At 44.4% G+C, this 17,198-nt stretch overlaps 1 protein-coding gene across 1 annotated transcript; it reads right to left on the bottom strand.

Moving 5' to 3' along the window:
- Nucleotides 1–10,409: 10,409 nt before the first annotated feature.
- On the bottom strand, nucleotides 10,410–15,625 carry LOC123966570 (serine protease 27-like). Its single transcript, XM_046042705.1, has 5 exons — nucleotides 15,093–15,625; nucleotides 13,067–13,684; nucleotides 12,342–12,604; nucleotides 11,046–11,188; nucleotides 10,410–10,891 (listed from the first exon to the last, which is right to left on the bottom strand). The coding sequence occupies exons 2-5, from the start codon at nucleotides 13,252–13,254 to the stop codon at nucleotides 10,649–10,651; spliced, it is 837 nt and encodes a 278-aa protein (XP_045898661.1). The 5' UTR covers nucleotides 13,255–13,684; nucleotides 15,093–15,625; the 3' UTR covers nucleotides 10,410–10,648.
- Nucleotides 15,626–17,198: the final 1,573 nt, after the last annotated feature.

Raw genomic sequence — 17,198 nt, 5'->3', positions numbered from 1 at the left:
TAGTTATTTTCAAGAAAAAATGCTACAAAGTGTTTACAAAGTTCCCTTTAATATCCTAAGCTCTACCTGGATCGTCCTCTTCTGCCTCACCTGTGAGCGTCTAAACTAAGTATTCAAAAAGGAAAATTAATTAACAGGATAGCAATCTCTTATTTCTAACCAACATCAACTCACATCAACAACTACTACTACTTCTCCCTCTCAGCAACAGAAAGAAAGAAATCACAGGGTGGACCCCACCCTTTTCTCAAACAATCATTGGCTATCAAAATTTGAACATCACATTGATTTGCTTTAACATTACTTTTCCTTTTTGGGTAGATTGTTCTTCTGTCTGGTAGTTGCAACACCCCTTTGCTTCAGTTCACAAATTTTTCTCCAAATAAGGCAATAGGAAATATCATACAGGTCTCTAGAGATATCATGCAGGTGTGTACAATGCATGTTAGTACAAAGAGGCCAAATAAAGAGGACCACACTTCTTAAACAAATGAACATTTCTTCTTTTTCATAATCTTAAATGCATGCACAAATGAAAATCCGTTTTAAATGCATCACACCAAATACAAGATACATTAAATCATCATTTCAACAGTCTTACTTTTCTCATTTTCTTCCTGTGGCGGTTGTGGTTGGGAGCCAACACCCGGCAGGCCACATCCGCCCCGAAACAACCTCCATGTGGCCAAGCACATAATTTAATATTGCCTATATGACAACAAAAGTAAACTACAGTGTATGAAAGTAGGTGAGCTATCTCATCTTTGTTGAGTTTCACATGCACTGTACCGATCACCGCCAATCAAGGGTCAACACTTGCTGTCCGACCTGCAGCCTCTCCGCTCCTACAGAGCGCCTCCACTCCGCACGCGCGCGCGCACACACGGAAAACGCAAGGTTTTAATCTGCTCAGTCTCTCATCCACCGCAGCTGTGTTTTACACAAGCACAGCGCTAGTTCAGATAATAGATCATTGTTACAAACAAGCTAAACTGAAAGCTGTCTGTCTTCAGTAACTGTTTAACTTAGTTTGCCACGTACATTAAAATATGGCACATCAGGGGCATTTTTAGGATCATGAAACATTGGGGGCTTAGCCCAGCCCATAAGACTTCATATCTTCACATAATAATTTCCCCCCCCCCCCCCCAATCCCCCAAGTTAAGTCTGTAAGGCAGTAAAGCCTTATACGGCACAACAAAACACAAAACTCACAACAACACTATTTTGTGTCTCATTTTGATGTTGCTAAATTGTAATGTCATGTGTCTAATTATAATAATATAACAACAAAACTGCGACAGTTTGAACAGGGAGTAAATTGTGAGTGTTAAAGACTTAATTTCCTGCATTCTGGTGTTTTTCTGCACCAATGTCTGCCTTTTCTGCATCAAATTATTTATGTAAAGGGACACACAAAACTCAGGTAGCAGCAGGGGACTAAATCTTTGTGAGCCGGTTTCACTGGTTGCTTTTAAATGACCTGAAGGCTGGCAATTCTGCCTTCAGATGTTATGACTGATTACTTGTTTGATCGTCCTTGATGCTGAATTGTGAATATTTAAGAACATTTTGATATTTTATGACCTTGTAACTGATTATTTATTTCCATCTTAAATGTGCGGCCTCGAGCACCTTTTTTTTTTCTCCCTCAACATTTCTACAGGCTACATTCTGTCCTCGACTAATGTGGACTGTGATGGTCTCTTAGTAAACCGCCTCCTATGAGCCAGCTCCGAAATCAACTGAGCCAGGAAGGCAATGCCACAGAAAACTTTACATTAGGAAAGGGGGGGGGGCAAAACATAGATTTTGAAATGAAATATGTATAATGGCTCCTCTGCCTATCAGGTGATTAACCTCACCTCAAATCACAAGTTCAGTGCCTCTGATGAAGTGCAGCTCACAGCCGCTTCAGGTGGAGCAGAGAGGACAGACACACAGCGACTGCTGGATCATCTTATTCTGGCTAATTTGCAGTAGAATAAATAATAACAATAATCTCTCTCTCTCTCAGTCTCTCACTCACTTTTAATAACATGGTAAATGTAATACCTGCATAATTTGTGCCGTCATTAATAAATAATCCGAAATTATGTTTTCTGGAATTATGCTAGTTTAGCGGAGTTAATGATTCCACTTGCCATCACTGTTTGTGGTATTATTAAATTAAATCTCCATTTTGTCATTAGTCAACTGTTTAATTTTTACACTGTTAACTAGTTTTGTTATACTGTTTATTTTATTATGTATTTTGTGAGAGTAACGGACATTGTTGGCCATGGAGACCTTTGTGTGTGGCATGGGCGCCTTCTGCTGTGCCCCTGCAGATTTGAGCGGTTCACCCCAAAACTTAACTACATGTGCTGTCTCCGTGAAACTTGCTGAAACCGATCTTTATCCTGTGTTACCAGATACACGGCAGATTAAAGCCAAAGACCCACGTGTGTGTTTCACTTTTCTACACAATGCAAACACTCCACTAGCATGTGACTATCAGTAGATTATTTATCCTGTGAATAAAGTCTATGGTCGTTAAAATATATAAACATTTCTGTGAAAATACGTAATTACAAAGACGAATGTTAAAAAAACAGTCAGGCAGCTGATGCTGGTTCTCACTGAACTGCCCCTTTCCATTAACCTTAGCTGCATGGCATATTTGTATTAATATTGTTTCCGAATCAAGGTCCCATGGCCCAGATGTAACATTAGAGGAGCGTGACTTGGGCATTTTTAATTTTAATTGTGCATGTTATGCTGTTACTACTTTGGTGGTTAACATTGTTGTTTTCCTTTTAAAATTTTAGATAATGAAGTTGATGGAGAAGCAGTGGACTGTGGATTGACTGAGAGGATGGTTTCATACCTCTTTGAAGGATTGTTTAAAAAGCAAGCTAAATTCAATCGATTTGTTCAGCAGTGGAAGGAAACCGTGCCTGTAACCCTCGAACCTGTCCCGATACAGTCAGGGCAGGCTACAGTAGAACCGAAGGTAACTTAATGTTGTGCGATTGTTGTAGGCTTAAGCGAAACCATGGAAAAATAACAATATCATTTCATCTATATATCATCTCGTCTCGATAAGCAGCTTGGTCTTATGAACACCCAAAAGAATGACGGATTGAACGGAAATTGGTGTGAAGAACTTCTGTATGGTTGTTGCGGACATAGCTATGGTAGGCATGAGAAGAAAGACGGATGAGAATTCGGCAGTGTGGTCTAATGCCCGATACGGAATGAGTGACCGGAGTATGAGTCCAAAGAATCTTGAATTATGGGATAGGCGGAGATGGGGACACGGAATGTGGGACGGCTCTGCCTGAATCAGTGGTGAAGGTGGGCGTTACAGAGCGGTCTGGTAATGTAGGGTGTGGTTGTCTGTGTGTGCCAGGATGGCTAGACCTCATGCCCCCAAAGAATGGCAGCGTTTCGAAAGGGTGGAGGAAGGAGGAGGGTGATGACTGTTCTGGTGGCTGCTCGGATGCGGGCATCGCCTCCGCGGCGATATTGATCGGCCTTGTGGGATGATGCGGGGAGTTTAGGTGTCCTATGGAGAGAGAGAAATAGGTACTTGGTATAGTGCAACGGGGGAGATAGTTTGGTATGTACGGAGAAATGTGAGCTTGGGAAGGAGGCTTGGAAGGGAGTGGATTAACCTCTTGGTACCGGACCTGCCCGATTTTTGCTGTTCTAGCTGTTTTCCGTCCAAAAATGGTGGTCCATTGTGTCAATGGGGGCCATCTGGTGGGCCCCCGTCTTAGTGAGCTCGACTTAGCTGATGAAGTAAAGAAGAAGAGTTTGCTTTGACAGAGGCGTCTTTATCAGCCTCTGCTGGCGACCCGTAAGTTACGCAGACATGCGGGATATCAATCGATTTGTTTCTTCGATGCGAAGAGCCCGCTTAGATTCCTGTAGGATGTTCTGTTCTCAAGCTGTGGTCTGTAAGCATGGGAGTGCTTTTGGTTGTAGGGATATTGACAGTAAATGTTGTTTTTTTGTTTTTCCTCAATATTCCAATGTTTTGAAAGCTTTATGTTATTTGAATGTGGTTGTATGGAGAGAAATGTTTTGAAGACTGAGTAAAGTAGACCATTCAAAAAGGAAATTTCCTGCGTCCTCTGGACGCCTGCAGCACCATGGACCCTGCCAAACTGGACGGAACCTTAGGGACATAGCCTAAGCACCCCTGTGCCATCCTGCACAGGGGTGCAGGATGGCTCTGACCCTCCCCGGGGCAAACACCAGGGATCGAGGAGAAACCGAAAGTGCCTGGAGATCCCCCACCCTCCTCAGAGAGGTGATACCGAGGAGAAAGGCCATCTTAAGGGTCAGGTGCTTGGCCTCAGCCGACTCCAGGGGTTTGAAGGGGGCCTCAGCCAGCACTTTCAGAACCACTGCCAGGTCCCAAGTGGGAACCCTGGAACGAGTCACGGATCTCATCATCCGGGCTCCACGGAGGAAGCGCACAACTACTGGAAGTCTCCCCAGAGGCCCATCCCTCAGAGGGACGTGGAACGCTGCAATGGCAGCCACATAAACCTTGAGTGTGAATGGGGAAAGGCCAGCAGAGAAACGGTCCTGGAGGAACACCAGTACCATAGTCAGGGGGCAAGTAACTGGGTCCACCGCCCGTTCTCTACACCAGGTGACAAACACATTCCACTTCAGGCCATACGTCCTTCTCGTGGACGGGGCTCTGGAGCTGAGCAGCGTCTTGACTGTTCCCGCCGTCAGGCCTGCCTCAAGGAACTGGGCCCCCTCAGGGGCCAGACCCACAGTCTCCACAGGGCGGGGCAAGGGTGAAAGACCTGGCCCTCCACCTGAGACAGCAGATCCCTCCTCAGGAGCGAGATTATGTCCGAGAACCACACTCGGCGGAGTAGTTTCATTCATGATTTCAGCCCTGCCACGCCCAGAGGGTTTCCCATAGTGTCGTCACCGACGCAGTTCGAGTTACCTCGAAGGGGAACTAGCGGCTGAACTGTCTTCAGCATGTTTAAGGTGTCAATAGACGTGGTCTGGGGTATCTGTGCGGCTAGATTGAGCAAACATGTTTTAATGCGGTAGCTATATAAAGGCAATGTAAAAGTATTTAAAGCTAAGCTAAAATAGCACAAGACTCCTAAGGTTTAATTGCTGGAGGTGGAAGGCGGCATGCAGCCTGGGAAGCAAGATGGATGTGATATGTAAAGAACCCAGTACCGCTTGATCACAAGCTGAGTCCGAGATGATTGGAAGATAGTCGTCCGCCCTGCAATGAGGGAAAACTGAACAATTGTGTCACGACAGAGGGAAAAGCGAATGCAAACTCGACGGCTGTAAGTTCTCTGGAGCAAGAAGAGAAGAGAGCTCCCTCGGCCCGGCGGCAGGACCTGTGGAGGCAGGAAAAGAGAGCGAGGTCAAAGAAAGCACCAGATAGAATCAACTGCCGGAGTGAATGCAAGACTGGTGAGGGGCGCCTGACCGAGGGAGGGTAAAATGGGGGTTAGCAGATGCTAGTGTGAGGTAAGGTGGGCGGTATGACGGAGCCTGGATTAGCTGTGGAAACAGAAAACACATGGGGAATGGGGGAAGGGGTGGAGGAAGGGAGGGGGGGGATGGGCGGGGAAAGAAAAGGAGGAAATTGGGTCGTCCATGTGGTCCAGCGACTTGGCTAGCTGTAATGGACAGAAAGAAAGAGAATGAGCCGCCTGTTCGGGGAAGAATGGCTATGTTGGTAGCAGCTGAAGGAAGTGAAGAGTAAAGGATGTTGGGATGAGGGATGTGCGTGCAAGGGTGGGGAATGCAGCCTGCTGAGACGTGGATGAGGGGAAGAGGGAAAACAAATAAAAACATCAGACGGCAGGGGAGCAGGCACAGGGGGTAATACTACCTGGCCCTGTGTGTAGGATTAGCCGCCGTCGCCATATCCGACTGTCCAATTGCACAATGTCACTGACTGGAGGTCTGTGCTCACTCGAAAGGTCCCTGCAGTGGTCAAACTGGATGGGCAGCCAGTCTGCAGGGCTGTTGCTGTGGATGAAGGTGTTATCGGTGCATTTTGTGCCTACCTCGTCTACAACGTAGTGTATCCATCTCGTCTGAAGAACACCCTGCTTTTCATTCAGCGGTATGTTCTGAAAATGTCTGAAGATGGTGACAAGCCTCTACCTGTGACTGTGACCAGGGTAATCAACCTTTTAGGTTAGCCTGCCAGCAATGCCTAGTCCATTCAGCTGTCCTAAATGCTCTCAGAGAGCCTTCATGTTATTAAAGTTAATCCAGCACATCGGACTTTTCCAAGCACACGAGCCACATTTTATCATAACTTGCGGCCTTAATGACTGTCAATCTACCTTTTCCAAATACGAGTCCTTCCGTCGGCATATTTACCGGAAGCATAAAGACATTATATTTCCTATAGGCAGACATGCCAGTGCTCATGATATCCATAAACAGTAGTTGGGGAGGAGGAGCAGGGGCCAGTGATGCTGTAATCCTCCTGCACTTCCTAATATGAACGTACTGTTGTCGCAGTTTAGAGAAAATCTTTTGGACTTCATTCTGAAATCCAGGGGGAAAAACCACCTTCCTCAGACGGTTCAACAAGAAATACTGGATGATTTGTTTGACTTCTTTAAAGAAAACTATGATGCATTTCTTAAATATCATCTTGAGAAAAATGGCTTCAATGTTGAAACTTGAACTTCTCGTCCTGAACTTCTGCACTCCTCTGACTTTTTTTTCAGAGGCATCAAAACTTGTTAGGTCTCCATATATGCTGAAAAACTATTGTAAATCAAACCTCGAAATGACTGAACCTGTAGACTATGCACTGAGAGATTCAGGAGGACGTAAGATTAGAAGCTACTCATATGTACCCATTTGTGATGTACTTCAGAAATACTGCTCTCGTGAAGATGTTTGGGATTATACGCAGACAGAGCGAAATAGCGAAAGAGATGTACATGTTTTAACTCATTGTAGAGATGGATTTTGCAGAAAATCCAAATGCATTAAGATTACACCCATGAGGATGAATTTGAGGTGTGTAATCCGCTGGGTTCTGAACGCAACAAGCACAAACTTATGCGTTTTACTATACTGTTGGAAATGTAGGTTCAAAGTACTGTTCACAGCTAAAACATATTCATCTAGCTTTACTTGTCCGTTACAGTCACGTCAAACAGTTTAGTTTAGACGAATTTTTGAAACCGTTACTGGATGACCTTGAGAAATTGGCATCAGAGGGACTGACCGTCTTTGTTAATGGCACTGAGAAACGTGTTTATGGAGCTGTAGCTGCAATATTGGGAGACAATCTGTCATCTCACATGATAGGTGGATTTAACATGTGCTTTAGTGCTGGTCGAATCTGCAGATACTGCATGGCTACTCACTCTGAGATGAAAAAGAACTTTTGTTTAAAGAAATATTGATGTACACAGATACCACTATGTATAAAACAAAATCCAGAAAACAAAGGAATGTATGGCGTTCATGTGTATTTAACCAGTTAGATTACTTTGACGTCACAACATCTCTTCCTCCTGTCACGATAAGTGGTGTGGTGAGGCAGGTTGGAGGACCCAAACACAGGACGCAAGGCAGAGGAGGTACGGTTCAAAAAGGTGATTTATTTAACAAACAAAAAGCGAGTACACTTATGAAGAAAGACTAAAATAAATATCTAAAATTCAGTTTGAAGTTGTCTTGTTTTTCTTTCACTTAAGGAGTGGTGGCTCTTTTTTGCCACTCAAAGGTACAAAATGGCCCGTCTGCAGACACACAACAGTTTGGGACTGAACCACTGGATGAGAGGAAGAGGTGGATAAATTAAACTTACTAAACTACACTTTTGATCAGACAGAAATCTCACCACAAATCCACACAAATGTTCACTTCAGCACCTCAGATAAAGTGCAGCTCACAGTCCCAAACAGAGCAGGTCTGCGCCTCAGATTTTAGACCGTGACTCACAGTGCGAGAACAGATCGCATTGCATCAGCTGGGTGGAGTTCACTCGCCTTCTCGTTATTATCAGTTATACATTTGTTTTTCACTGCATGAGAAAATCGATGTGTGGCGTCACAACGTGTCAAATGTTTTGACCGTACCATTTTCACAATAACAGCGGGGACCGGGTTATCAGATGAAGTTTGAAATATGTTTTAATGATACATTTATTTATCATGTAAATACATCTAAACACTTCTGTTATTTATAAAAGACAGTAAGTTAAGTTGTCTAACTTGATCCCATTTAAGGTTTGACCATAGACCTTTGCTTGGCCCCCCCCCCCTCGGCCTTGGGGCGGGGTCATCTGTACCCTTTGACCCCCCCCTGACGGCGGGCCTGAAATGTTGAGAGCAGTGTGTGAGAAAACATTTTTCTGCAATGTTCTATCGTCTGAATTTTATAAATTGTTTCCCCAGCAGATGGCGCCCTTCTTACTGCAGGTATTTCATGAAGTTTAATAGCCAAAACCTTTCCATGGGTATGACTCAGGACATTTTTCAAGTGAGCAAAACTATTGGAACATGTGACTGACAGATGTTTGTTGCCCAGGTGTTGCCTTTTAGGTTTTTTGTCTAAACATTTAATAGCTCTGCATTACTGTGAATAACTGGCTCTTAAAGATTGTGATGTTGAGTTAGTTGCTAATATTCCTGTGAAAAGCTCGATTACTTACTTTTTTATCGTAATTGATAAAAACAAACTCCAAAGATGCAAGAATAACCTCACTCCCATTGTTGAAAAAGTGAAGAAATTCAACCTGTGGCTTTTACCTGATTTATCTTTGAAAGGCAGGATTTTACTCCCAAAGGCCGAAGGAATATCAAGAGTATAAATACGCTGCTCTATCTTTATCAACAAATGTGTAAAACCATAAAGTCCTTTATGATTTTGTATGGAAAAATCACAATCATTATCTGAAAAAGTCTGTTTTAATGAATGAGTTGCCTACAGTACAGAACAATAAACACAACTCGTCATTCAAAAAAAATGATCGCTTGAGTGAATTTACTTTAATGATTGAAAACAGCTTCTTTCTGTAACTCCGTGAAAGTGCAACGTATCCCCCTGATTTTTCCCGGTTCTGTGTTCTGTATGTGCTGAGGTAGTTTGGCATATCAGACTTGTAAGGGCTCAAAGAAAATCGCTGTGTTTCATTCGTCCCGCGTTACAATCGTCCCGGCTACGTTTTTATTCATACACTCATGTCATGTGAGGGACTAACCCGAGAAGTTGTGGAGTGCCACCCAGCATTTCACGCCACACAGAACACAAGGGCTGACGCGAACAACCTGGTATCATCTAAAGGCCTATGAATAACGCACCGATTTCTAAAGTCATTTGGCGAGCTATTCCAACGCATTTTTTGCATTTGTTATTGTTATTTCACGCCGTTTAGACTGCATCATACAGGCAGGCCTACACACCTGCAACAGAGAGACACAGGCCTAATCCCAATGTGGGCTTTAGGGCTGCCCCACTGTCAGATCGTCAAGTGCGCGAGGGCTTTATCACGGACATTTTGAGCCCTTTAGACCCTGTCCGTAAGTCTGCATGGTCCAGTCCCAATGTCCCCCCTGATCCCTGATCCCTCACAGACTTTACTGACGTAACTTGGAAAATGATTGAGTTTAAGAGGCTGCAAGTGCTCAAAATGCTGTAAATAGGAACAGGACAGCACTTTGCCACTTTATCACCTTGAAGACGCTGAAACACACTGCACACTTTTAATTTCATGCTTTTGCCTGATTTATAAGTCCTGCAGGCTCTCGCCCTACAGAGTGGAGGAGAGGTAAATGTCAGTATTTGTAATTGATCAACACACTATTGTTGGTCAAACAGCACGTTTTGAAATATGTTATTCAAATTCCACAAGTTTGGATGAAATGGAATTAGGGAACATATTTTAAAATACATTAATAGGCTTTTTTTGCTAACCTTATCCATTGCCAGTATCATGATTTGTTTGATTAATTTGTTAATCATTAAGGTCCTGAAATCTTCTAATTTAGTGGGGGACATCTATTAACATGCCTTAATGCACATGTTGATGTGATTCAGTTGTGCTAATAATATAGAATCTCATTCTTTACACGTCTTACCTTATAAACGTGCGTCCCAAATAGCATTTTCTATTTTGCAGCTCCGCTGCGCTGCTAGCATTTGCTGCTGACTTCCGGGAACTATTCCGACGATCCATGATCTGCCATTGCTGTGAAAAACTGGTCCACTGGAGTGAACGGAGATGACGTGACTCTCTTTAAAGGGCTCTGCCCGCGGTTATGTAGATATAAATGTCTCATTCTAAGGTAATTAAAACATATGTAAGGTCATTATGTAAGGTCTTTACACCACTGAAAACATAGTTATGGATATTATACTGCATTTCTGTCAATAGAGCCTCAGAAATGTTACACACCAGACCTTTAATGGAGAAAACAATCAGCAGTTACAGTTTCTCTCTCTTCTCTTCTATCGAGTCTTTTCTGTAGAACTCCTTCAACACAAGAAGCAGAACTGGAAACATGTGGAAATATTTTGTTGCTTGTTTTAAAGTAAATGAATCTTAAGTAAAAAAAAAATAAAAAAAAATAAAAACCAGACAGATATTTTGACTCTGTCCTGGTGAATTAAATCATCATTAAACTTTCTATGAAAGGACAGAGAAGGAGACGAGAACAGGTAAGATGGACAGCAGCAGAGGAACCGAGAGGGGAACCAGGTGAGCGGCTCCAGAGATGCTGATCTGCCTGTCGATCCAGGACTGATACTGGGACACTCGGGTGTAGACTCCTGGGACATTAGGCAGGGCACAGCCTCTTCCAAAACTCACCACTCCAGCCTGGACCCAGACAGAGCCGTTTTTAGTCACCAACGGGCCGCCTGAATCCCCCTGCAGACGTCAGACAGGTCGGTTATACTTCATACTTCTGCTCTCAGAGGGAAATACTGTCCTTTTTATTCACCAGAGTCAGATCTATTTATTAGTGCAGATTTAAACATGTGTGTTATTAGTTGACGGAGGAGTGTTTTGCAGACAGACTCACGTCACAGATGCCCTTTCCTCCCTGAGTCACACCAGCACAGATCATGTTGTTTGTGATTTTACCACCGTAGGTAACGTTACAATCACTGTTGGACACAATGGGAACGCTCAACTCCTGCAGGTTCTTTGGGAAAGGAAGTGAAACTGAAAAAGAAAAGAAACATTGGTGTTGGGTCTTGGGGTGGTGATGGCGTAATGGATAAGACACATGCCTTTGGTGTGAGAGACCCGGGTTCAATCCCCCACTGTGGTCCATCCACCATTGTGTTCCTGCGCAAGACACTTAACCCCTAATTGCTCCAGAGACGTGCGACCTCTGACAAAATCACTTTGGATAAAAGCGTCAGCTAAATGAATAAATGTCATTTTTCTTTGTGTCAACAATGTGTGTCTCCAGCAGTGCTGTGTTGAGGTTTGTCAAACTAAGACAGAAGACAAGTCCCACATAAACCGTCCTGCTGCCCTAAATACTCTCTAGAGGTCCACATGTGGATTCATCCACCTCGGAATATTGTTCAACAAATGCACCATTTATTCCTGATTGTTTGGTAGAAACTATCGAGAGCAGCTGTTTTAGGAAATTACAGAAAAGAAAAAAAAAACAACAACAATAATGTCCTTAGGGAAACACACTAAACTATATTTACATCTTCAGGAGGAACCAATGGGCTCAGAGCTGCCAGCACAGACAGGAAGTCAGACAAGTGTTGAGAGACGGACTGACATGTTTCTGGTTTGAGTCTTTTCATGAGTTTTGTTGACAGTAAGAAATCCAAAACATTGACCGCCTTTTCCTTTAATTATTATAAACCTTTATTACAGTGTAAAGGTCAGCCTTTTTGACTTTGACCTGAGGCAGCCCAAAATCAGAGGACAGGCTCAGTGGTTTCCATTTCATGCAGTCCTGGTTCCTGCAGTAAAAATCCCATTCATCTTTCACAAATGATGTTTGGTGAGCCACAAAAGATGATCAACTGTAAGAAAACATCCATCTGTCCATTTTCTGCCTCTGATCTACAGCAGGGTCTCTGTGGCAGCGGGCCAATCATGTTCCAGACGGCCATGATCCGTTACTGAAGTAAAAGTCCCGCATATAACATTTTACTTTAGTAAAAGCACAGAAGTATAGTGACAAAGTACCGAAAATGAAAATTTTTTTTTTATGACGTCATCTTGTCTAAATGTGTAGTGTTATTGTGGTGTTTGCAAAACACAATACAAACTGAATTAATCCATACGATCATTCACTATTAACAAAACATTTTAAAATGACTGTCGAATAAATTTAAATTGTCACCGTTAGTTTGGATTCTCCCCCATCCGGAGACCCAGCAGGTGGTCCCGGCGTTAAAGACGCTGCCGTCCACCGCCAGACACACGGGTCTGATGTAGTCGGTGAAGGTAACAGGTGAGGACAGCTGCAGCAAGGCTATGTCGTTATCCTTCGTGGTGTTTTTATAGTTGGGATGCTGGATGACGTGGGACACAGTCCGGGACATCCCGTTTGTATTAAAGTCTAGGGTGTCAAGGCCAAGGTTAACAGTGAGACCGGGTGAGGTGCTGAGAAGCAGAAAAGACAACATGTTTAAATATGTGATGGATACTGGTGCTGACTGTGCATGAATTTTAGAATAAACTACATTAAATAAATCATGGTTCATTTCTCCAGTCAGTTCCCTTGACCAATGAACTGGCCTGGATCTGAACCTTTTGTCTTAATCTGTATGTATAGTAACATCAGTGCCAGTTTCTTCACTTGTCTTTTTGTGCTTTTATTATGCTTATGGTTTGGAGTTCATGCTCAAAACTTGCTGCAAAAAGTCATTTCTCTTGTGGAGCAATATGCATCATGTATGTACGTATGTCATGCATTTATTACAACTTTAATGGTGTCTGATTATTGCTAACAGCATAAAGAAAAACATGCAGTGTGGTTTTAACGTGGGTTACTGAGGCACCCTCATTGCATTCTCTGTTGCTAAGCTTGCACAGGTGAAGTCATGTGACAGGATTGAAGCTCACCTGTTTAAACAGTGCGCAGCAGTCAGGACCCACTGTTTGTTGATCAGGGAGCCTCCACAGAAATGACCTCCGTTGCTCTGCAGACTGACCTGCCAGGGCCACGACCCTGCAGGAGCATCCGCCCCTCCTACGATCCTGGTGTTGAGCGGTGCAGTGCCACAAACTGGAGGGAAACAATCAGAATTCATGTATATTCATGTTTTTGGGTCCAGTTTGTTCACAGTATTGTTTCTCTCTGGGTGCTATCATCTGTGTGGTTTAATCCAGCATGAGCTCGGCTCTAAAGATGATCCTGTCAGTCTGTCTGTCCAGCTCTTTGGTCTGGATGAATCAACAACTATCGGATAGATTGTGATGAAATGTGTTTCAGCCCTTCATGTTCTCCACAGGATGAACTGTAATAACTTCTGACATCAACACTTTGTTTATGACCAAATACACACACACTGTCAACCGCTTATCCTGCGCACAGGCTGGAGCCAATCCCAGCTGACATCGGGTGAAAGGCGGGGTACACCCTGGACAGGTCGCCAATATAGAGGGGTCATGTCTCTAGTAAACAGGAAGTAGCAGGAGGATAACGGGGGAGATAACGGGAAGGCAGGGTCCTGTGATAATCTGTGTTCAGACAATAAAGCAAGCAGACATTCCATGTGGTGATTAAATTCAGGATGCAAGTCTAATTCAGTACAGGTACACAACGATTCCCCAGCTTCAGCTGTACGATGATGTTTACTGCTAACAAGCTAAACTAAGATGGTGAACGTGCTAAACATCATCATGTTAGCATTGTTATTGTGGGTGTACTGACGTTAGCATTTACAACCCCAATTTCAATGAAGTTGGGACGCTGTGTAAAATGTAAATAAAACCAGAATACATTCATTTGCAAATCCTTTTCAACCTATATTCAATTTAATACACTACAAAGAAAATATATTTAACAACAATAACAATGTTCCTCAAAGTACAATTGCAAGGAATTTAGGGATTTCATCATGTACAGTCCATAATATCATCAAAAGATTCAGAGAATCTGGAGAAATCCTCCAGCTGAACTCAGAGTAAACAGTGATCCCTGTCATTGAGCACACGGAAAAGCAAATTCTGCCACAGTTTCAAAGAATCTTGGCATTTGGTTGTGCAATCGTGTTTTTATCGTCATAAAAATACATCTATCTTAACTTTTAAGGACACTGACACCATGTTACACACCGTCATCTCATCACGCCTGCATTACTGCAACAGTTTTACCTGCTTGACCCAAAAATCTATTGATCAACTCCAGACTGTCCGGAGCCAGAACCAAGAAATGTGTTCACATCGCTCCTGTTTTAGCTTCATTAAACTAGCTCCCACAATGTAGAGGTCTGTTGTCGGTTTAAGAGACTGAAAACTAAAGGGGGCCCAGTGTTTGCAGTCAGGGGCCCGAGGCTCTGGAACAACCCGAGGAAATCAGGTCGGCTGAGCCAGTGAACTCTTATAATTTCCTTCTTAAAACATACTTCTATCCTTTTACTGATTTTACATGACTTTATTTTTATTTTCTTTACACTGCATTTGAATTATTTTCTCATTTTAATTCCTCAAAATAACTTCTTATACATCTTTTTAAACATATTTAAACCTGATGTTTTTTTACGACCTGTGTGTTTTATTTTCTGATCTTGTGAAAGTTAATTTGGACATGGATTTTGAAAAGTGCTCAATAAATATAGATTAAAATAAGAAGAAGCTTGTTAACATGTTAGCATGCTGCTGGAAGCACAGCAGGAGCTGATGTAAAATTCAAAGTTACTAGGACTCATCCTGAGGGGAACATGAACGTCTGAACCACACTTCATCACAATTTAACCAACTTCTGTGGAGAGACAGTATTCGACTCTAATGGAGCTTCAAAAGTGCAACTAAAAGCTGCTTTTCAGACCTGGACTGGATTAATGATGAGGGTTTAAAGTCTGTTTTTAACTCAAGGAAACAGAAATCCAATGAACAGAATGAAAGAAAGAATGAGGATAGAACTCACCAGCTGACTGCGCATTGCTTCCTGTAGGCGAGACACAAATAACAGTACATTTAGTCACAGGAAACTTTATTTGATTGTGCAGTGATTATAATCTTCAGATTATCTTTAAATGTGTTTATTTAATTGTCCCTTCTATTTAAAACAGCATCTGATTCCATGTAGATCTTCATATCCACTCAGACACATGCAATACCCTTTTTTTCTGTGTACCCAGAACTTATAAAGAAGTTGGACGTAGATCGTTTTAATATAAAGGGCCATGGGACTGGAATAATCTTCCTCTTGCCTTGAGATCTATAACTTCTTGTCAGGGGTTGTGTGGTGAGGCAGGTTGGAGGACCCAAATGCAGGACACACGGCTGGCAGGTATAGTTCAAAGATTTATTAAACCAAACGCGAGCGCACTTACAAGCAGTGGCCGAGTCCAAAGGAGAATCCACAAGGGCAAGGGGAAAAACACAAATCCAAAATACAGGCAGACAAAGTTTCAGGCAGAAATCCAAAAACAGACAGAGCTTCTTCACGCAACAAAACACTGCAATGACCAGACAAAGAATAAACAGAAACACCAGGTATACACACACACACACTCCCACACACAGGGACTAACAAGCAGGGCGGGAACAACACAGGTGACAGGGATCAAGGCAAACGAGGCAGGCAGAGAGACAGTAGGGAGAAACGTCTCGGGTTACGAACGAGACACTGCGTCGGTGACGACATTATGGGAACGCCTCTGGGCGTGGCAGGGCTGAAATCATGAATGAAAATACTCCAATCCTATTGGCGTTGCTAGAACAGTAGTGTGTGACGGCGTAACTGGAGGCGTATATAAGCCCTTACGGCCATAGGTGAAGGTAACCCACGCACCTGATAGGCCAGGGAAATAGTCTGAACAATCCAGTTGCTGATCGTGTGTTTAGAAGCGGGGAGCCCAGCCTTGGGGGACCTGAAACACACCAGCAACTGGTCTGATTTCCTCCACCGGGAGGACCTCAGAGTATAAATACTCAGTGCTCTGATCGGGCAGAGCAGATGAAGTCTCCCGTCCTCCGCCGTCACATGAGGTGGGGGATGAAACGCCTGCAGCACCGTAGACCCCGCCAACCTGGACAGAACCTTAGGGACATAACCTGGACAGGAGTGCAGGTTGGCTCTGACCCTCCCCGGGGCAAACTCCAGGCAGAGAAACCGAAAGTGCCTGGAGATCCCCCACCCTCCTCAGAGAGGTGATAGCGAGGAGAAAAGCCCTCGGGGCTGGTGGCCGGTGTTATGCGTAGGTCTCTGGCGGCACCCTGAAGCGGAGGTCCACCACGGAAAACCTGCCAAAAACCCGTGGCGTATGAGCCCGAGCGCCTCCGGACTGCGGCCCCTCTGACAGCGCATGCTCGGTGGAGGCTAGCGCGACCCGAACGTTGATACGGCGGGATAACAGCGCCTGTTGCCACGAGGGAGGGGACCTCGGTCGCCTTCTCTCGGGAGGGGCTCGGCAAGACTGAAGAAAAGTCCTCGTATCCGTTGTCTCGGGGGGCTGTGGGCGAGAGCGCCGCCTCAAGTCCCGGGTGCGCTGAGGGGGACCTCGAGCAGCGACACTCTGCCTCTGGCTCTGGCGGTAGGAGCTGGACAACGGCTGGGACCGTCTCTCTGCAGTCGCCGCCATCTTGGACCCAGACCGGCGCAGGAGATACTGCTGGAAAGCCTCACCTTGCGTCCTGGCATGCTGGAACCTGCCAGAGGTCGCGACCAGTGCATCGAGCAGGAAGGTCTTCTCCCTCTCCTGGTTGCCTGATAGATTGAGCCACAGTTGCCGCTAAACAAAACCGCCATTGTGTGCAGGCTCGCACCAGCCCTTGTCCACCAGAGCAGATGTCATGCGACATGGCTTGGTAGGCAGCGCCGGCTCTTTAAGGGACGACGCATGGCCGGGCGAGAGATAGCTGGCCAAAGCATCCTCAACCCGGGGTATCGTCCCATAACCAGAGCCCTTGACCCCCGCGACGTCACTATAAACCCGGAGCAGGGGAGTAGTAAAACGTGCTGAGAAGGGCTTACCCCAGGATTTGCACAACTCGTCATGCAAATCTGGGAAAAAGGGCAGAGACCGGC

This window comes from Micropterus dolomieu, unplaced genomic scaffold (genome assembly GCF_021292245.1).
Source record: "Micropterus dolomieu isolate WLL.071019.BEF.003 ecotype Adirondacks unplaced genomic scaffold, ASM2129224v1 contig_13725, whole genome shotgun sequence".
Lineage (NCBI taxonomy): Eukaryota > Metazoa > Chordata > Actinopteri > Centrarchiformes > Centrarchidae > Micropterus > Micropterus dolomieu.
This window is presented reverse-complemented; position numbering and strand designations above follow the sequence as displayed.